The 21,794-nt window shown below is 42.4% G+C and overlaps 2 protein-coding genes across 2 annotated transcripts in view; one reads left to right on the top strand and one right to left on the bottom strand.

Moving 5' to 3' along the window:
- MED12L (mediator complex subunit 12L) overlaps window positions 1-21,794 on the bottom strand; it is a 316,418-nt gene that overhangs the window by 106,426 nt on the left and 188,198 nt on the right. The window lies entirely within an intron of this gene.
- GPR87 (G protein-coupled receptor 87) lies at window positions 21-21,407 on the top strand. Its single transcript, XM_045851262.1, has 3 exons — window positions 21-265; window positions 16,039-16,170; window positions 20,322-21,407. Exons 2-3 carry the CDS (start codon window positions 16,137-16,139, stop codon window positions 21,362-21,364), a joined length of 1,077 nt encoding a protein of 358 aa, XP_045707218.1. The 5' UTR covers window positions 21-265; window positions 16,039-16,136; the 3' UTR covers window positions 21,365-21,407.

Genomic DNA, 21,794 nt, shown 5'->3' with positions numbered 1-21,794 from the left:
ACATTAGCAAGAGAGCGAGTTGCTCCAGTCGTTCCCGAGCAGGAGACTCTGCAAGAGTGCCCCAAAGGAGTATCTCCAAGCGGGCAGGGAAGCACCCACCTTCCCTGGCAGGGGAGAAAAATGCTGATTTTTCATGGTTTACCAGAAAATCCACATCACTGCCAACCTTAGCTTCAAGGCTTATTCTTAATTAGAGTTGAGAAGCCTGTTTCAACTTGAAGACACGAGTATCAAGTGAATGGACAGCCAGCTACCGCAATGAAAGGTAAATAAAAATCTTTTTTAATTGTCTTAAAAACCGTGGTTGATAGGACACAGCACTGATTAAGATTAATTGCACTTCTGCTGAAATCTGAGGTCTGAAGAAAAGGTAGGAGCTAGAACACTAACTGAATGAGATATGGAAGTCTTCTTTGGAAGGCACCACTTTTCAATACAGGGGCCAATGTGTGCTTTGAGCGTCAGCACTTCCAAGTCACACAGGCCGAAAACGTAAAGTATGTACTTGCCCTCTAATGTGGAAATGATATATTGGAAATCATTTGAATTAAATGATTTTTAATCACACTACTTTATTACATGAATCAATTCCAAAGTACCTTGTAATTGTTTTCTGAGATCCAAAATTTAAGTTTCATAATCTTTTATTCACACTTTATTTTTAGAAAAGAGGCCAGAAAGAAAGCAGTGATTTTCTATCCCAATTGCCTTGTTTTGATAAAAGAACCTCAATTTCTTCCTTGTACCACAAAGAATAGGGCAATCCTCATTCTAAATCCTTAAGAGATCATGTTAAAACATGTCAGAGAAGGCACTGAGAAAACTGCCCAGCTACTGACAAACAGCTCAGGAACAGCTTAGTTCTGCTTTGCATTTAAATTGTTAGGGAAGTTTGTGCTTCACTGAGGAAAACAAGCAGCAAGCACTGGGATTTGATCTTCTAAGTTATAAAGAGGACTTTAAAAGATTGGTGAGCCTAAGGTAAAATGACTTGTTGACTTATTCAGTTTGGTTAAGTGTATTCAGTTAAGATTTGTCTACTACAGAATTTTAAATCATATTCTCAAGTTGAATCTACTTTCACATGAGGCATATTAACATTGTTAACAACAACGTTCTTCCTAATCAAAGACTCCGATTTGCTAGCAAAATGAAGAGCAAAAAGTTTGTTTCTGTATCATCATATATATGGCAGAGGCTGGGGAAAGAGCCAGACACTGTTGATATTTTATTTCATTATTATTTCTACCAGTTTGAGGTTAATAGTCTCTCCTCCTTAAAGTCAGGGATCAAGTAGTTGTGTTCTCTTAGTACTACAGAAAAACCCTATGGCAAGACTATTGTTTCCAACACCTACTGGAAGAGAAATTCAGGTATGTGTGGGCTGAGAATAAGGGGCTGCAGGAGGAGCAGGTAGATCGCTGAATTCCTTATTTAAGGAGCCTAGAGGGGAAAGTAAATAGTCAGAAAACTGTAACTATTTCAGGAAGAGAAGGAGGAGATGCTTTCCCAGTCACAGAGGGTACGCTGAGCAGGCTCGCCTCTCAGGGACCTGGGTGGGAGAAGGAAGGCTGAACTAGAGTGGGTGTTTGTATTCAGGTCAATGGTGTCTGTGCCCTTAGGTGTCTGCCTGCTTTTCTTCCTTGATATCTAAGGGTTTCATTTCCTTTAAGAACAAAAAATCTTCCCTGTACTATGAGAAAATGCCATGGAAATTTATTTAAGATAGGAGAGACAAGAATGGCCATTTTTTCCCTTCTTGTATGCCTCTGAACTAAGAAAAGCTAGGAAAACCCATGAAAGTTATCAGTGTGACAGGGCAAGGCTCTTACTTCCCCAAGAGCTCACTGCCTTCCCTCACAGTATGATGAAAGGCAGATTACATGGTCACTTGAGGCCCTCAGGTGATATCCTGAGGTGGTAGGGATGGTTAACAAGAAACCAAGGCTTGAACCAAACATGCGAATGCTGGCAGGGACACTGGACAAAGCCAAAGATGATGAGGAGAACTGGTCCTAGCCACTTTTGTCACCAGCCAGCTACATGATGTTAATCAAATCTCAACCTCCTTAGGTTTCAGATTCTTCCATTGCAAGATGGAGATAAATACGGTATGCTCCTACTTCCTCAAGTGGGAAGTTTTACATTACTACCAATACAGGGGCCAACTGCACTTCTCACAGCTGCAAACATCTAAAGCAGGGAGGGAAAGCAGAGGCAACCATGACCACGTGGTTAAAAACTAAGTGAGATGAGTCACATGAAAGACACCATGTGAACAAAAAACAAGATTCAAACCTGCTTCAGGCCAACGGTTAAAGCCAGGTTCCTATCTGACCTGGCAAGGATTGCTAAACTTTCTACCTCCTCACACAGCAAATATGGGCAGAACAGAACATCTGTTCTCCATCTTATGCCTAATTAGCATATTTGCTATTTCATTACCATTCTTATTAACTATACATAAAAAATTTACACTAAAATGCATTTGAAGAATAGCATGGATTAAGTTTCACTTGGTATAAGACATCTCATTAAGGTATTCATATCAGTGAGTCCACAATTCCTCTTATAAGGCAATTTCTAATACTAATGTCTGTCGTTTTCAAAGGAAAAGGTAACTACTTAAATGACTTTTTCTGATATATTAGAGTTCATACAACACAAACTGTCCTTCTCCTTAACACTAAAGCAACAATCATTAACATACATGGATAGTTTAATACATGCCCAAGACTACTGAATATTTTAACATACATTACTTGTTTTAAAAAACCTTCACACACGTAAAGTGTATACTGCTGATACCCCCATTTTCCAGTGAGCAAACGAAGACGTAAGTGGTACACAAGCATGAAGGAGAGCTCTGACTTTGAACCTGCCTGCCTGCAGTCAGCCGTGCCCTTTCTTAGTCACTTTTTAAAGCTCTGAGCCAACTCACTCTTTGCTAGTAGTGACCTCTTTTGGGCAGTTTAATGGGTAAAATTATACAGATTTGTGATTTATTTACTGTGCTACTATACTACTTGACAAATGCTGGTCTTGGGTGCGTTATGGCTAGTGGTCAAGTTGGAGCTACTTTACTTTCTAGTTTTCCAAGGGAGACGTCAGATCCTAATTAGCATATGACCCCCGGTTTGTGTGGACGCAGAGGAGGACAGCACTCAGGCCAACCTGTGTCCAATCCAGGCTGTGCCCCTCCACAGGTGTGTTCACCTGGGCGTGCTCTGGCGCTCTAGCAACAGAGAGCTCATGTCTGTTGAAGGAACCTCTGTATGCCTCGGTTTCTTCATTTAAAAGAGAGGGTGTACCAATTCTTACTACCACTCAATAGTGAAAACTTAATACTCAGTTTTTACCACATGCCAAGCTCCAATAAAAGGTCTATAAGGATTGAGTTAATATGGCGGTGACACCTCATTCAATCCTCAAGTAGATCCTATAATGCAGAGAAGAAGACACTGAGGTACAGAGGGGTGAGGTAGTCTGCCCAAGTAACGGGCAGATGTGCAATCTGAATCCAAAGTCCTTTTAGTAAATTAAAATATACCCGAATAATTTAGAACAGTCCTAGGCAAACAATGACATTAGCCGGCATCTGTTGAACCCTTACTCCTATTAATACTGCTGCTGTTGTGTCTAATGAGACAGAAACACGGACTTGTCAGCTGTCAGCAGAAAGTCTGCCTGTGGCCTGAACAAGCTCTCAGGCTCCAGATTTTACTGGCTCTCGGCCACCTGAGCAACCCTCCAAAGGATACAGAATAGAAAACAACTCTTTTCCTTTCAAGTCCTTGAAACAAAGGGGTATCCTTTGCTAAATTTCATCAAGATTCTGGTTGCGCCCTGGCTGGCGTAGCTCAGTGGATTGAGCACGGGCTGCGAACCAGGCATCGCAGGTTCAATTCCCAGTCAGGGCACATGCCTAGGTTGCAGGCCATGACCCCCAGCAACCACACATTGCTGTTTCTTTCTCTCTCTTTCTCTCTCTCTCTCTTCCCTCTCTAAAGAAATAAAATCTTTAAAAAAAAGAAACAATATTTACTTAAAAAAAAAAAAAAAGATCCTGGTTGCTTCCATGGCAGAAGCCAGTATTAACAGAAGGCAGCAGAAACAAAATTCTAAGTCCCTACACCATAAAGGCTTCTAATCTACTTGAAGAAAGAAAAATGGTAGCAGAAGACTATGTGGGATGTTGGAATACATTAGAGCTCTCAGCGGGGGGACTGCCAGGCTAAGAGCTGGGAGAAGAGACCCCAGGAAACAATGCCTGGGTGCGTGCTACCTAAGGACTGCAGGCGTTCGTTCTGGGGCTGGCCGTTCTGGGGCCTGCTGCACGCCAAGGGCGGATGACCTTACCATCCAAATTCACTCCCCCTCGGCCCCGCCACGCTCAGATGATAAGGAAAATAAATTATCAGTGGGCTTCTGAATATAATTTAGATAAACCGGCTAAAAATTAACTGGAAAACGAACTGGAAAAGCTGCAAAATTAATTGTTTACTGGATGTATGTACACACAAGACAGTCCTGCACATGATGGTCAGGTACACACAGCTACTCAGGGAACATACAACCCTCAAATAATCACAGGTACAATTGTTTTTTGGCTGTTTCGACCCAGCATTTTAATGACCTGAGTGACGAAAACTTTAAATAAGATAAAGGTTTGTTTCAAAACTGTCTATGTAGTACCCATATTATACATAGCAAAATTAGTGAATAAAAGAATAGTGGATGCCATCAAAAAGTAAACTACGATATCATTGTATTGGCATATTATGATCATTGTTGAACAAATAAAACCATAATATATGTTAAACATCAATATTCCCTTTACCCTAAAACATTCACTTTAATTTCATGTTGCAAACAAAATATATACGCCACATATATACAATGAAAAAGTATCTACAGCCACCAGTACAATACCTCAAGTACTATCTTTATTTTTCACTCTAAGGCCCAGAAATAATGACTATTAAATATGTACCTGATCCTTACAAAGGCATATTGGCATGCATGCAGTATGCACACCACTGATAATCTGATCATGGATTATATGAAATTGCAAGTCAAACAGACACTAAACAACTGGCCAATACAGCAATCAATTTGAGCACTAAAAGTCGAAGGCACCTGATCAGTAGTAAGTGCCACAGTACACTAACACTTGCTCTGATGACCTCCCCATTCATTCTTCACTCTGGAAGATGAAGACACTCCCAGCAACATGGTAATTTTGCAACCAGGGTGGCAAAGCCTACCACCTCTATCCTTAACTTTCTTCCCCACCACAGCCCCATCAGGAGACAGTGCATTCCCCATGCGGCCTCCCACACCTCTCCCATAAATTGCAACCAATCAGTTTTCACCAGACAAGCACTCTCTCCAACACAGACACATGGCTATTTATTTAGACCCTGCCTAGCTCCATTCCCTCCCAAAATAAGTTTTAAGGTAGTTTACAGAGTGGCTGAATATGAAGTAAGTTCAAATGCATTTTAAGTAAGAAAAAAATGAAGCCTGGGAAAAACTATTAAAAGCTAGGTCAGAGGTTAGTTCAACAAATGCAGTTTAATTCCTCTCTATCTAATGTAAACCAAATACATCAATCCCTATCTATTTGATTAATCTTCCTTCCGCAAGCATTCCAATAAGAAAACAAGCAGGGATCATGGTTTAGTTTTGGTATTAGTAACAGGCCTAAAGGAACATTAGCCTCAATATGTAGACTTTAAAGAACTTTCTCCAGAAAGCTGAAGTTGTACTGAATGCCAAAAGGGTAGGCCTACTGAACAGGACTGAGTGCCTGGAGCATTCAGTTCAACTCAGTCCAAGCAAAGCCATTCATGGAGGCAGATGTGATGGGGTCCACATATGTGGCGCACTTTAAACATTTTCACCATACTGGTCTTTCTTCGTAATTACTCTAAGAAAATCTCTCTGTCATCTTTCTTCCAGTAGACCTGATTCTAATTATGAAAATTTCCCAAGTGCTATACATACTAGGTTAAATTGTACAAAAGTGCCATTTTGGCCTATAAAAACATTTTCATTAAGTCTCAACCTAACACATTAGCACCAAGGAAGAAATAAATTTAGAGCTTTTGAAGGAGTGTTCATCCCAAATTAAATGCGATGCCATGAAGTTCTAAAATGCTCTAAATTATTTCAAATCTTGTCTTACAAGCTTATCATTTCAGGGAGAAAAAAATATGCCAAGTTAGGGAAACTGGTCAAAGTGAGGGAAAGGCTTAGAGCAGGCACCAGGTAACGGGGCTCCAGGTCACACAGGGTGTAGGCTGAAAGCCAAGGGAGAGACCCAGGGCAGCCCCACAGTGAAAATTAGAGGTAGAAAACTGTAACCCACAGACAAGCTCTATTTGCTTGCCCAGTGCTTTAACAAAGTTAAAGCAATATTTAAAATTGTTTCAATTTTACATAAAAATCCATTCTCTTGTAAGTCTGGTGGAAGTATACCCACACACCTCTGTGGCAAAAACCCACAGCCTGAAGGTGAGCAACACTCCCCAGTTCCGGGCAGACCCCAGCCCTCCTGATTTCCCGACACTTCAGCTTGTAGTTGTATTTTGTTAGATGCTGGTACTGTTAACTATTTCCTCTTGTACCTAGCTGACTTTCTTCACTGACATTATCTAAGGAGCTATATTTGAATGTCCAGCTCCCAGCTTTAGTTCTCTCACTTCACAGTGAGCTGTCCAGAAATATCAAAGGACCAGTGCTTGGTCTTCGGCCATGTCTATACACGATCAACTGACGATTCCTGTTCTCTCAGCCCTTCCAGAGCTCTACTCCTGCACTTCAGAAAGCAAAGAGGATACTCAGGGAAAAAAAAGAAAACTGGCAATACCTACCAAGATCAGCCATGTTCCAGGAGAGCCAAACACTGAGCCAAACGTTATCTAAGCTCTGACTCTGTGTGTGCAGATACCCCGCCTGACTCGGGCGACAGGAGGGGGCAGGCACTCTCAGGTGTCAGGCAAACAGGGAAACTGCAGTGCAAGAGCTGGAGGTGTGGGCGACCAGGCAATCACAGGGGCTGAGGAGCACTGACATGATACATGGGGAAACCATGCGAGGCTTTGAAAGGGGAGGCAGATACGTTAGACTCAAAAGCCATGTACGGAGCTTGCCTAGTGGACTAGGAGGAGATGGGACTTCCAGGACAAAAGGGCCAGGTGAACAGGAAAGGCCTGGTGTGGGGGTAGGGAGCTGGAAAGTGGGCAGGTAGGCTGAAGGTCAGACCATGAGGGTACCTGTGGAGGGACTTGAGTTGTGACAGTAAGAATTACCAGTACTTTAAAAAAAACGTTACACATGGGTGTGCATACACACACATATTATTATATGAAGAGAATTAATGTCAGATCCTTTTCCTACATACCTAAGGGGTGGGGTATTTATTTCTTATTTTTATGAAAAGAGAAAATGAGGAATAGTGAGGGTTTGATGTTGACGAAAACTGTGAATTATTCACTACTGTTGAAGACCTCACTAGGGAAATTATAAATTATCAATGAAGGTAATAAGATGAACTGAAGGAAGACTGTCTCTTAGGCACCAGTCTTACTTCATTATTTTAAAGCATTACAGTTTGGTTTAACTGTGATTCGTAGAATCAGAGGAGACAACCTGACAACAGTTATACTGGGAGAGGTGTTGGAAATAACTGCCCCTCCCCACAGCCCAGACAACCATCAGAAGGACCTTATCTGAATGGTAAAGGTGACCACCGCCATCACCGTGAAGAACAGTTACTACTCCCAAGGATAATGCTGAAACCATGGGGTGACCCTTGCAAAACAAAAGAATATATCTTTCTCTTTCTTAAAAAAAAAAAAAAAAGCTGTGAAAAGCATTCTTCCTTTCTGAGAAATGGCAATCAAGCAACTAAAAACTTGATACGGGGTTCTGAATGCTCAGCAATGTGTTTAAGGAACCAGGAGTCACTTGGAATACAGATCTGGTTTAGGACACGGTCACCTAAAGCCACTATTCTGGCTGCTGGGACTTTTGCCCTTCCCCTCTCTGACCAGCCTTCTCAGAACCTAGCTATGTATAAATCAGACAGCCTAAACAGAATGTAAAAATACACATTTTCAATTCAGCAAACTGTAAAATTTGACTGTAAGTAATAAGACTTTTATTATTAAGTGGAAAAGAAGAATAAATGCCATAAATTACACCTTTATATGATTGTGGTACTTATAATACACACTTCATATATTATCTCAACATATTCTCACAGCCCCTTTGGGAACCAGGCCATAATTTTCCTCATTTCATAGATGAGCAAGCTCAAGCTCTGAGAGGTAAAATGCTTTGCCCAAGGTCAGAGACTCCAAGACTGAATCAAAAACCTCACCTACTGAATTGAGGTCTACGATACTGGCCAGACTACTTGTGAGGTTCCACTAAACAAGCCAAGCAGCTCCGCAGAGAGGCAGCCCACTCTGCAGCCACAACACTGGAGCTCATCTCCTGCCTTAGCCTCTCACTGACTGCGTGCTGTGCAAGCTGCTGGACCTCACCGAGGTTCCTGTAGCAAGGGAATAACCAGGTCTGGGCTTGTGGCTACAAAGAAGCATTAGATACAACCTCGCCCTCAGGGAATGTGCCACCTGGTTTGTATCACCTGAGATATATTTTTCTCCCAGAAAGGGAGAAAGTTAAATCCAAAGGTGAACCAAAATAGGCCATTTTGTAGGCTAAAGATATCAAGCATTACTTTGAAACGAGAACTTTAGGGTAGTACCTGAAAAACCTGAATGAAGGGCTGTATGCTTTGCATCCAGCATCTCCAGGACAGTGACTTCAAGCACACATGAATGAAGTGCCCTATGAATACAGTGACCTAATTCTGTTACAAAAATAAGTAAATTGTACCGAGTGAGGTAACTTGTTTCTTTCCCAAGGCCTTCAGCAGAGCTGTATCTTAGCAGCAGGCCAGAACACACACACACACACACACACACACACACACACACACACACACACACAGAGTCTCTCTATCTCTCTCTCACTCATTTACATCGAGAAAGATTCTTAGGTTACAGGTGATTCCAAAATACAAGAGAAGCTATGCCTTTCACCAGAAACTGCATTATTAGATGGCTTTGTGAACATTACATCCTTATCCATGAAATTCAAGGACTACAGCAGTGTGATCTAGCCTTAATCATATGATCTATCAGTTTAGTGTAGTTTGTCTGTAAGCAAGTAACAGCAACAACAAAACCCTCACATCTGACATACTTACAATTTCAGATATAAGCTTCTACAGAACAAATTGGAAAGTGGAGGACAAATAAGACAGGTAATTATACCACAAGCCTGTCATTTGAGAACCACCACCACCTCCAAATAATCAGTACAAAAAATCGTGATCTGCTGCATTGGAAGGTGCAAGCATTTAATGGGCATTTGTCTCTGGATAATGGACTTGAAAGTCTTTTGGGGCTTTTGGGGCTTGAAAGGCAATGAGATCGTGTGAAGCCAGGGAGCATAAAGGCTTTGCTATGGCCTGGTGGGCACACCTTCCCGGCTCCTCCTGCTGAAAAGGAGTTTCCCCTAAGGCAATGGGGGCTCCCTACCCACGCTGTGATGGGATCCAGGGTGCAGTAAGAGCAAGGCTGTGTGCCCAAGGGAGCAGTTCAGTGGCCCTGGATGCTACTGCCTACCCTGGCCTTCCCACGGCCCTGTCAGGGGAACAGCAGAACTTTGGGCATACAACACCCTGGCTTCACGCCCCTGCTGTGCACTGGCCAACCTGTCCTGGCCTGAGCCCCAGAGCCTCAGTTCTCCAACCCTAACAGCAATATCACTGCTAGGGTTTACACTCAGGGGCCCTGGCAAAGGTCTGGCCACAGAAAAAGAAAAGGCTCAACTATGACAATTAATTAATTCTCAGGAGTGAACTAAACAGGATCTCCTGCCATCATTTGGCAGGGAGGGGTGCTAAAAGGTACCAGGAAAATCACTTGTAAAGGATGCTAAGTGTTGGTCACTAAAGCAAGGAAACCCAAAACTGGTGATGAGGGGGCAGAGGAGGAGAGATGTAAGGAGAACGTTTGATGATCCGTACAGGTGAAATGCAGTCACACGAGATTAAGTGATAAACTGAGCAAGGTTTGCAAAATCGAGTGTCTGCAGGGTCAGGCAGGCAGTGCTCAGAAGTGAGGAGCCCCCGGACGTGAGGAGCAGGCTGGGTGGGAGCCGTGGGCCTGTCGGGGGAGGCAGCGCACGCTCCTGCGCTGTCCCTGCTCGGCGTGGGCACATCTCCTTTTCAAGATAAGATTCCTATCTAAATTCTTACGTGAAGTTTCCTGATGTTTTCGAAGTTGTTCAGGTCAAACAGAACAAAACTAGGTCTCCAGTTTAGAAGATCAGCAGTTCCTCCACCTGTTTAACAGGAAAGCGAACCCCACCTCTGCCCTATATTCCCCCTCTCACTTCCTGCCTTCCAAGATCAACCCCTAGAATCGCTATTTTTACTCCAGGGCAGTGGAGCCCAAAGAACTGCAGATTCAGTTTCAATCGGATCTGTTATGAATCCTGACTCTACGCGTCACTCGCTGTGTGCTTCAGAGCAAGTTAATTAAGGTGTCTGAACTTCACACCTTCCTGGGACCACCTGCGATGGGGGCCACAGAACACCTAGGTCAAAGGGCTGCTCTGACTGAGAATTACACGAGATATCAAGCACCAAATTCAAGGTCAAAGATAAAGGAAACACTGAGAACACATTAATCGTTTTCCAGCATCCTCATTTACAGAATCATCTTACAACCAACAACATAGCAACACAGTTGATAAAATAGTCCAAGGATGATATCAATGAGTGGCTGGAAACAAATAAAAATCAACAAACAGAAGGTCTCTAAGCATTAACACATCTAACCTCAGGAATGGCTGTGAAACCTGGGCCTACCACAGACCTCACATTCTTGGGCGGTTTCATCAGCTCTCAGCTGGGGGAGCAGGAGGTGGCAGGACAGGATTCCCGCCCATGAATGAGGGCCTGGAACCAAGCCCATTACTACTGCTGAAGCAATCCTCATTGCAACATCCTGCAGGCGCCGGGACATGCAGGGGACGCGCAGCTGCCCTGTAGTAAACTGCACAGGGAGTCTGAAGCTTAGGTGTCAATGGTGAAGAAAGACAGATGCAGGCAGACGAGGCTCAGAGACAACTTCAAGGAAGGGCAGGCTATTTGAGTGGCTCCTCACAGGGTGGCTGAGGCCATGAACCACACAACAGTCTCAGTATAAACAAGGCAGTGAGAACTCGATTCAGCCCTGTGTCCACCCTATCACCAAGTAAAATTCTGTTGTGTGCCTAGAATATGCAACAGGAACTTACAAAACTTAGCCTCTATCCTGTGAAACTGTGCCAGTTGCTTCATAAATGCCTTCCTTTTAACCTTACAGCCTTCTCGTAAAGGACGTATCACCATTTCCTTTTACTTACGAGGAATGGAAGGTCAGAGAGTGGGAGGTGCAGAGAGGAATTGGAACCCAGTACCCCACCACACTGCTGTCATGATCGGCTAGGAGTAAGAGCGAGGGTTTTCCACATTTTTCTTTTTAAAGACAACCTAGGAAAATATCATTTTAAATCTAGGCATTAAATGAGAAGCTTCACAAAATCTTCCATTGGTCCTGCATCTGTTTTTCTACAGCACCTGCCACCCTCACTCTCCCCTTCCCATCACAAGCACGTTCTTTTTCAAAAGAGTTACCTGAGATTGCTCCCTTACTCCTTACCTTACCAGCATTACTCAGCCTCTGCTCCTGCCCCACCTTCCTCCCCACCACGCCACCACCACAAACACACACAACACAACACAGGCAGTGCTGGCAATAACCTCTCTTTTACTGAATCCCAGCCAATGGCACTTTACTTTTTCCTCTATCACTTGACTGCCCTGCAGGATAAAGTTAGCCACAACTTCTCATTTCTTAAACTTTTTCAGGATGCACCTAACATTACTCTTTTGTGATAATCCTCCTAACACTCTGAGCACTGACCTTCTATCACCAATCTTTTGTTGACCTTGAATTTACATCCCCATACAGGGGCACTTTCCTAGGCTCCAGACCTGTATCTTCAATGGCCTAGTAGACATCTCCACAAAGCATTCTGAAATCAACAATCCTGTTATGTGCTCCTCCTCCCAGGGGCCCTGGCATCAGGGAGAGAAACCAACACCTACTGCCAGACCCCTGGGAGACCACAAACACTCCTCCTCCTTTTGTACCAACCTTAGTCAGCTACTAATTCCTCAACAGCCTCAAATTTGTCACATCTCTCTTCACTCAATGCCATCATCATCTCACTATCAGATTGCTGAGTCTTTTCTTTGGCCACACTCCACATTTTCAAATATGCCTTCCCCACTGGACCTTCAAGAAACTTGCTGCAACTCACGTACCACAGCTGCGACAGAACCGCCGTGACCACTGCTTCCCTCATCATGCGGCATGGCTGTACTGGCTGGTGCCCAAGAATCTCACTCTGTGCGTAGTGATTTGTTGCTTCTGGATCCTCAACTTGACTCTAAACTCCTTCAGGGCAGAAAGGTATCCTGCTGATATTTATAATCCCAATGCCTGGACCATAAGCAGACTCTCAGTAAATTACCTTACAAAAAAGGTCCGATTATGGTTTGGCATGGAAAGCAAGGCAGAGATTTCTAAAATCTCTGGGAGATAGGGGGAGAAATAGGGAGAAAGGGGGAGAAAGGAGGTCATTCAAGAGCAGAAAGGGGTATGAAGAAAAGCAGGGGACTAAATGCAAGGCATTTCCTGAGAGGCAACAACAGTTTGGTATTATAGAGAGTTCCCAATCAGATGAAGATAATCATGAATTTCATTTTGGCAAAGATTAATGAAAACAATGCAAGCAGCAAACACTAACACTTATAAAGCACTTAAATTATAAATGTATATACTCTATTTTAACCTTATAGTGATGCTATAGAGTAGGTATTATTGTTGTCCTCATGATTCAAAAATATTAATTATGGAACAAGCAGATTTCTCCAAAGTTTATTGCTAACTTTTATAATCAGAACCCAATACCTTCTGGCTTCCATACTCCACGATGTTCAACAGTACAAAATTAACTCCTTATATTTGATTAGTAATTGAAACTCAAGAATTTCCCTGCCACATAATAACTCAGGATACAGAGCAAAAGAAAGGCAGGACTACATGGGTTATTTAGAAAGAAGAATCTAGCAGCAAGAAGCAGGAGAGATTTGAAAGGAGTGAAGCAAGAAGCAGAATCTCCAGAGAGGTCAGTACAGTGGCCCACACATGGGGGCGGGGGGCAGCTCTCAATCTGGAAGACGACTGAGGGAGTAGCAAGGCAGGACAGAGCAAAGAAAAGCTATTGTAACAGAAGAAATAGAAAGATTTGGTAAGTGACTGACTAAATGAGGAACAACAAAGAGAAAATTAATCGAGCACATACGGACGTTTTAAACTCTCAACCAAGAGGTGAAGAAAACGCTCATGAACAGGGAGGACAAACGCGGGTTCTGCTGAAGAAAGGGAAAGTGGTTGATGGTTAGGACACTGAGTTTGAGGAACATGGACTTAGAGCACGTGCCAATGCTCACATAGACTGAAGTTTGAGGAAAGAAGAGCAAGATCATGGAAAACAGAGACAGCTGAGCACTCACGTGGATGTGAACACTCTTGAAAAAAGTAGAATGAAAGAATAAGAATCTGTGGACTAAATGTGGGGAAACAGTTCATTTAAAGAAGCCAGTAAAAGAAATGCAGAAGGCAAGAAGAAATTCTCAGAAGCTAGTAGAGGAAAATAAAACAGCTCATTTCCAAAATCTGGCTATCCAATCTGATTCCAAAAAATCCAAATATCATGTCCTAATTGATTAAATCCCAACCTTTCCACATAATTTCAATAACAATAAAGAAAATGGAAACATGGATATCCCAAAAGTACAAATCACCACCCATCACCAGGATCTCTGGATTTTGGACCCAATTCTAAAAGAAAAAGCTCATTAAGTGAGACATGTACATCACTATACTGTACCCTCTCCTACTTCAAAAGGTGGGACTTCTGCCAGATGCCCATGGCATTTCATGCCCTTCAGCAGAGGACAGGCGAGTGTTCTTATGATGTGCTTTCTCCTTAGTCTTGAGAACTCGTCCATTATAACAGGGACTTGCTAGCCTGTTTCTATTCCTTTTCTTTCCTGTGTACCTTTTTTCCTTTTTGACTTTACTGAATTAAAATTTACATACCATAATATTCACTTTATGTATAGTAAATAATGGAATAAGCCAGGTGGTAAAGGACAAATACCATCTGATCTCACCTTTAAGTGGAACCTAAACAACAAAACAAACAAGCAAGCAAAATATAACCGGAGACATTGAAATTAAGAACCAACGGACAGTAACCAGAGGGGAGGGGAGAGAGGATGATGGGGGAGAAGGGTAAAAGGTTTTCAGGAGCTACCATAAAGGACACATGGACAAAACCAGAGGGGGTCAGCGTCAAGGGTGGGAAATGGGGATGGCTGGGGCAGGGGGAAAATGGAGACAACTGTACTTGATCAACAATAAAAAAATGTGAAAATACTCACAAACAGGTATTAAATTAAAAAATAATGAAAACAAAAAGAAAAAGAAAATACAACTTCTTAGAGTTTTCTGCTTGGGTAATTAATCTGAAATAAAATTTCCTACTTTTCAAAAAACAAAACAAAAAGCAAAGTGTTCTTTCCCTGCTGACTCAGCAAATGTAACTGCTTACACCAGCCAGATTGCTTTGTACTTGGAAAGAATGAGGTTACGTGGGGTCCCTTTGTGGTATATGAGCCACATCAGCGGGAGGAGCACGGAAGTCTCACGTGGTTTCATTTCATGAGGAAGTGTGTGACTTCACCCATAGTAAACCCTTACATAAAGACATCTGCCTTTAGTAGTATACTTTCCCAAAACAGTTTCCAGAATTTCTTCTCTCTTGGATAAATATCAGAGGGAACCTAGAAAACAGGGAATAGACATGGTTGCTGAAGGAGATGGGGAAATAACGTTTTACAATATTCAGCATCATATGCACATAAGACCTCAGTTAAGCTTTGTAAAAATGTTGTGAGGAGTTCGAAGCTTGGAAAAGTTAAGATTTTGAGCCAAAATCACGCACCAGTCATTAAAATGCTATTTGCCCAAATTCAAACTTTGAATTTGGATGGAATATAGTTATCACGAAGAAATGCAGGGACTTACAAGACAAACATTCAAGTGATATTAAATTCCTAATGAGAATCTATGTTTGAGGAAAACAGACACTCACATAAATTTGAATGCCAACAGGGATTTTCTAAAGCCTTGCAGACTCCAGGAGTCCAAGTCCAGAAAAGTCAGGTGATTTGGTGGAGGTCACACAGCTGGTTAATGTAAAACCAGAACTAGAACCCCACAGATTAGAAGGCTGATTGCATCTGAGTTTATAAAATACTCTTACATATATTGTATTAGATTTCCAGTATTCTACAATCCACAATAAACCAAGTCCCATCCTATATGCACTTAATTATATGAGCTGAGGTGGGGGGCTGGGGGGCAGGGAGCATGAGGAAGAGCCAGGATGGGAAGACATAAGCTAACAGGACCTGAGTGCATTCTTGGGCCCAGCTTCTGATTACCTCACGTAATCCTTATTACAGTCCTACAGCACGATTATTAACACTATCATTTCAGAGATGAGGACACTGAGTCAGAGACGTTCAGTGACTTTCCCATGGCCACACAGTGGCATTCAGATGGAGCACATACACAGAAATGGTTCATGCTTCATGCCAGCTGAAAGAAGACACAAAATAGACAACTCTTGTGTGGCAAAGGTGTTCATGTCCGAAGAGTACATATTTTTCTGAATTGTAGTGACATGCATGTGTGTATATTTAACTGGGAAGATCAAAATATTGTGGTTTTGGACTCCTTTGCAACTGTTTAATTTTCTTTTTTCCCTCAGAAATTAAACCTGGAATAACCGATGCTGAACCTTTGCCTCAGCTGCCCCCGAATGTTTCCTGACAGGTATTTTTGCTGACAGTCCGTCACTACTGAAGAATGGGGCTCAACCTAACACTTGCAAAGTTACCAGGTAAGCCATAGGGGAAATGCAAAAAACACTGCAATGGATTCCTAACTGTTATTTATACTACGTGGTAGTTTGGGGGTTTTATCGACCCCTGATCCAGTGAACAAAATAAACCAGCATTTAGGCTCACTTTCTTTAAGTATAAAACAGTGAACAGGCAGGATGGCACCACTGATGTCAACTTAACTTGCTATCACTCTGAAGCTTTGTTTCATCTAGAGACCATCTCTAAAAGGACAAGAAAGATTAAATTAGTAACATTTGCAGAAGATTTTTATACCTAAGGTACATAGTACTTTGCAGAGGTAATACGTCTGAACCAAGGTTCACTGAGGGTCCCCAGGAGGCCAAAGGCAACATCTCCCTGCCCTACTGGTAACTTCAGACAGTGACCGTGCAAGGGCGGCTGTGCCATGGCAGTGGCAACCTGTAATTTGCGTGGCTTTAGTATTCCATTCCCACCTGGCAGGTAGAGCAGAGACGTGTTGTTGATACGTTCACATTTCGTGCCAGGAGTGACACACCCCAATGAGCAATAATGTAGCTTCATCAAGAGCAAAAGGACTACGATTCTTCACTACTCTTTCTATCATTCATAATGCCACTGCTACTCATGCGACAAGTTGTAATTAGTGCCTTAAGAGAGTGAACACCTATTAAGTACTAGATACTGTGCACGAAATGTTTGCAGAGCATTTAACTTTCAGAAGGTCCAGCAAGGTAATATACATTCCATTTTACAAAGCCTTGAAGCGACTAAACCAGCACTGTCAAGAAGGACTTTCGGCAATGATGAAAATACCATTCCTCTGCACTGATATGGGAGCCACACACAGTTGACGCTCGCTCCATCTGGCTACACACCCCATGCCTTTCTCTAGCTCACACAGATACACACAGTCCCCCTTACACGCAGCACAGACAGCCACAGCCCACGTGCCAACACACACCACAACACCACTCTCACAGGTGCATTGGCACAAAATCGCAATTTACTATGAAACTAGAGTGCCTATGTCATTGTCTTTGTTGATTTAATTTAAAGGAGTTGTGAAAGGGGGAACAGGGAGAGAATAACAAAGCAGTGTTTACCCTCAATTATCATTCTGTAACAAAGTCTGCACTAATACAGGAAATCACATCCTAATAAACAAGGGGCATGTGAGAAAATAGCCTTTACACTGTAAAAAACAGCTTCTGGTTTTTCTTAACTGAATCACCACACTACCTGGCATTAGAAATGTCCCCTGACCTGGTCATGTTCACTATCGACAGTGAGGAGCAAACGCAACTGAACTGCCTGAGTGAAGAAAGCCACTCACTGTTATTGGTCACTGTTCCCGAGCGGGAACAGCGCAGACAAAGGCCTCTGAGGGTGCCCACCACCTTGGAAAAACCAGGGTGATGATACAGGAGAGAAGAAATGATGGTGGTAAAGCTGCCAGAAAGGAATTAGGTATGACATAGGCTTAGTTCTAAAAAATTAATCAGACAAAACTCTCTACATTAAAGTTTTGAGCTTTCCAGAGCAACCCATATGTGGATCTTCCTGCTGCTTAGGAATCACTTTTTCCCTCTCTACTAGCAAATTATTTCATAAAATGACCCACAACAGACTTTAACTCATAACTTAAGCTGCACTGTAAATGTGGGATTTGTGAATGAAGTAATAACCAAGTCTAGGCCTACCCCAAGGAATTTAGAGGACCTTTATTCCAAAATGTTAATACTACACATAAACTAAGGAAGCAACACCACCAACAAACTGAACACCAGACTCTCTCAAAGCCACAGAACAGTTCAATGCCCACTGTGGAGTGAGTCCACTCATCCTGAACAGTTACTATTTATGGGGCACAGCACACAGAAGGATCATTTTTAACATCCTGATTCAAGACTCTATGTTTAATAACCATAAATGATCAGTAAATTATCCCTTAATAAGAGAGCTTGATTATATACAATTAAAACTTTGAAATGCTATAATGATATAATGAACATGCACACAATCCCTAACCAACCAGTTAAGTGTGGGCCCTTCCATTCCACAGTGGATATGCTGAGTGGGTCCAGTGAGCAAACACTAGGGGCTGATATAGCCTGTGCCTAGTACGCTACATTTAGTACCATCTTATTTGCATTTACAGTGGCTCTAAAACCATTCGTCAATAATCATTTCAAGTGCAAGCATCATTTCTGATGATGTAGCTGCCCCTTTCTACCTGTGTCTCTCAGCTGGACCACTTGTCCTGGTAAAAATTTACTTCTCTCCACCTTCCTTAGGGTTCTATTCTGGGTTCAATGAAAGTGACTGCTAATAGTTAATTGGGGAAATTAATTCAAGCAGATAGGTTATCCCAGGTAAAACTGCACATCTTAAGAAGCTTCTAATGACATGAATGTTGATGTGGATCCTGTGGTGCAGAACCCTTCATTCTGTCAGAACAGGCCTTAAGGACCTGTTCGAGGCAACATTTGAAACTGGCAACAGGAACATAGAGGGCCGCTGAATCAGGCATTTAAACTTGTAAAGCTTACTAATGCTATGGGGATCATCATCACAGGCTAGTCCAGGTATAAATTACAAGCCTGTATAAAGATATTTAAGCCAGGAAAACCAGTTTTTAAAAACACACTTTTAGCAGGGAATAAGAGAGAACAAATTGGAAAGAGGACAAGAATACTCAGGAACAGCCTACACTTAAATTTCAGGCAGCAATTTAAGAACCTGTTTTTGGATTATAATCATCAGGCCTTCCCTGTTTCACTCCTTCAAATAAGGGAAGCAACAACCGACATACTACAGTGCCTGCCATGCAGGGAAATGAGGGCCAAATTCATGCTCTTACCTCCAAAACAAAGTCATTCCAAAATGCGACTGGCAAACATTAATTAGTACCAAGTAAAAACTCAGAAATGGCCTTCCCTGTAACCTTACATCCAAAATGTTCATTTTAAAATTGTGTTAGTTCAGGTTTTCAAAAAGAGCAGATGACACAGTTGCACCAAACAGCCAAGAGATTTCTGGGGGAAATTCCGGCAGGGGTCACAGGCTGCGCCGGTCTGCCCTGGGGTGCAGACAGGGCAGCACAGAGCGGGTGGGGGCGGGAGAAGCAGGGCGATTCAGACCGCAAGTCACTGGAAGGTTTTGACCAGGCTGATGAGGAGTCCTCCAGCCAAAGTCATCCCCCAGAGAAGCCCCTCCTGTCTCAGGAACTGGCTTGTCTTACCATCCTTCCTGTGCACGGTTCCTGGCCCGCAGCAGTGCCTGGGAAGTGTGGATTCATCAAGAGATCCCACAGGCCCCTGTCCACGGTTGTAACCACAGTAAATCTAATGCTTGTAAACCAAGTCAGTGCTTACGTGATGAAGTGGTACAGCATAGGTCTTCAGCAACATGAACAAAACACTGTAAATTACCCTCAAAAGGTAAAAGATTTAAAGATTTCATATTCCAAGTGCGATAGGTAAAATCTAGTAAAATCTTGTAAAAAATAGGTACCACCCTACAACTATTTTAAAAAATTTCTTCAATTATAGTTGACATGCAATATTATTTTAGGCAATTAAACCGTTTCCAGTCCTAAAGACGTTCCCTAAAGCTTAACTATAACTACTATAAGAAAGTCAAGAGCAAAAAAACTCAAAATGACCCACTAATTTGCATTTTTTCCAATTCTTGATGATTAAATAACTTAAAACTGAGAGGAAAAGATATTTCAGGGAGCATGCCAAAGACCACACTAAAAGAATAACCAGGTCCTACCCATTTTATTTTCTTATTTATGAAATTTCAACTTTCTGCCTCCAGATTTTGTTGATTCTATTTGCCATGATATCAAACACTGAATTAAAATTCAAGATGATTTTCATTGAAATATTTATTTTCGTTTTCAAAAGGTTAGCATAGACAACTAGAAATACCACATTTTAGTCAAGGGATTACATGGAGTAGGGGATTGGGGGTCAGATTTAGGGATAAAGCCACCAATTCTTTAGCCACTCAAACAGTAACAATACACTAAACTGTTTACATCATTAAAGATGTTTTGAAAGTCACCCCAAATAGCAGTGGCCCAGCCTGCCAGGGCGCCCAGGAGTCTGTGGGGCGTGCATGCGCAGCTCTGACGTGGCCTGTCCCACCTCTCCCACAGATGATGAGCTGCACGGCCAAGGGAATCCCGCTGCAAGTAACTCCAGCGAAGGACCCGGAAAGAACACCACCGCTAACAATGAGTTTGACACCATCGTCCTGCCTGTGCTCTACCTCATCATATTTGTGGCAAGCATCCTGCTGAATGGTCTCGCAGTGTGGATCTTCTTCCACATTAGGAATAAAACCAGCTTCATATTTTATCTCAAAAACATCGTGGTTGCTGACCTCATAATGACACTGACTTTTCCATTTCGGATAGTCCATGACGCAGGATTTGGACCGTGGTACTTCAAGTTTATCCTCTGCAGATACACTTCCGTTTTATTTTATGGACACATGTACACTTCCATCGTGTTTCTTGGGCTGATAAGCATTGATCGCTATCTGAAGGTGGTGAAGCCATTTGGGGACTCTCGCATGTACAGCATAACCTTCACAAAGGTTTTATCTGTTTGTGTCTGGGTGATCATGGCTGTGTTGTCCTTGCCGAACATCATCCTAACAAACGTACAACCAACTACAGAAAATATTCACGACTGCATGACACTTAAAAGTCCCTTGGGAGTCAAATGGCATAATGCGGTCATTTATGTCAACAGCTGCTTGTTTGTGGCCGTGCTGGGGATCCTGATCGGGTGCTACATAGCCATATCCCGGTACATCCATAAATCCAGCAGGCAGTTCATAAGCCAGTCAAGTCGCAAGCGAAAACACAACCAGAGCATTCGGGTGGTTGTGGCTGTGTTTTTCACCTGCTTTCTACCATATCACTTGTGCAGAATTCCTTTTACTTTTAGTGACTTGGACAGACATTTAGACGAATCTGCACACAAAATCTTGTATTACTGCAAAGAAATGACACTTTTCTTGTCTGCATGCAACGTGTGCCTGGATCCAATAATTTACTTTTTCATGTGTAGGTCATTTTCAAGAAGACTATTCAAGAAATCAAATATTAGAACGAGGAGTGAAAGCATCAGATCACTGCAAAGTGTCAGAAGATCGGAAGTCCGCATATATTACGATTATACTGATGTGTAGGAATTAAAGGCCATGAGGTCCTCTCTCCTTTGTTGAAGTCAATATGTACAAAGTATAAATAAATGTTTCTTTTGATTATCCTCGTTTCAGCCCGTCAAAACATGCATAAACAGATAACGAACATGGTATGAAATTTGGGTATAGCTTGAAAGTCCAGAAACGATTAAGGCAGACCCAAAAGTGTGATAAACAAGAGGCAGTGTAGCTAAGGGGCAGGGTTCCTGGCTCAGAGCTGAAGGAGCCACAGCAGGAAGAGCTATGGCAATGCCAGTGCACAGCAGCCGTCTCCCAGGAAATGGTGCAGTTCTGAAGCCGCTTTTGGGAGAACAGAAAGTATAGAGAAAACTATCTAGCCTTGAAGTTTAAGATTATGGTAAGACAATGCTGTTCTCAATACAGCTCTTTTATATAACTGAGCAGATACTGATTA

This window comes from Phyllostomus hastatus, unplaced genomic scaffold (assembly GCF_019186645.2).
Source record: "Phyllostomus hastatus isolate PE091 unplaced genomic scaffold, TTU_PhHast_1.1 phas_contig_86, whole genome shotgun sequence".
NCBI lineage: Eukaryota > Metazoa > Chordata > Mammalia > Chiroptera > Phyllostomidae > Phyllostomus > Phyllostomus hastatus.
The sequence above is the reverse complement of the archived record's forward strand: the minus strand, read 5'-3'. Positions and strand labels throughout refer to the sequence as shown.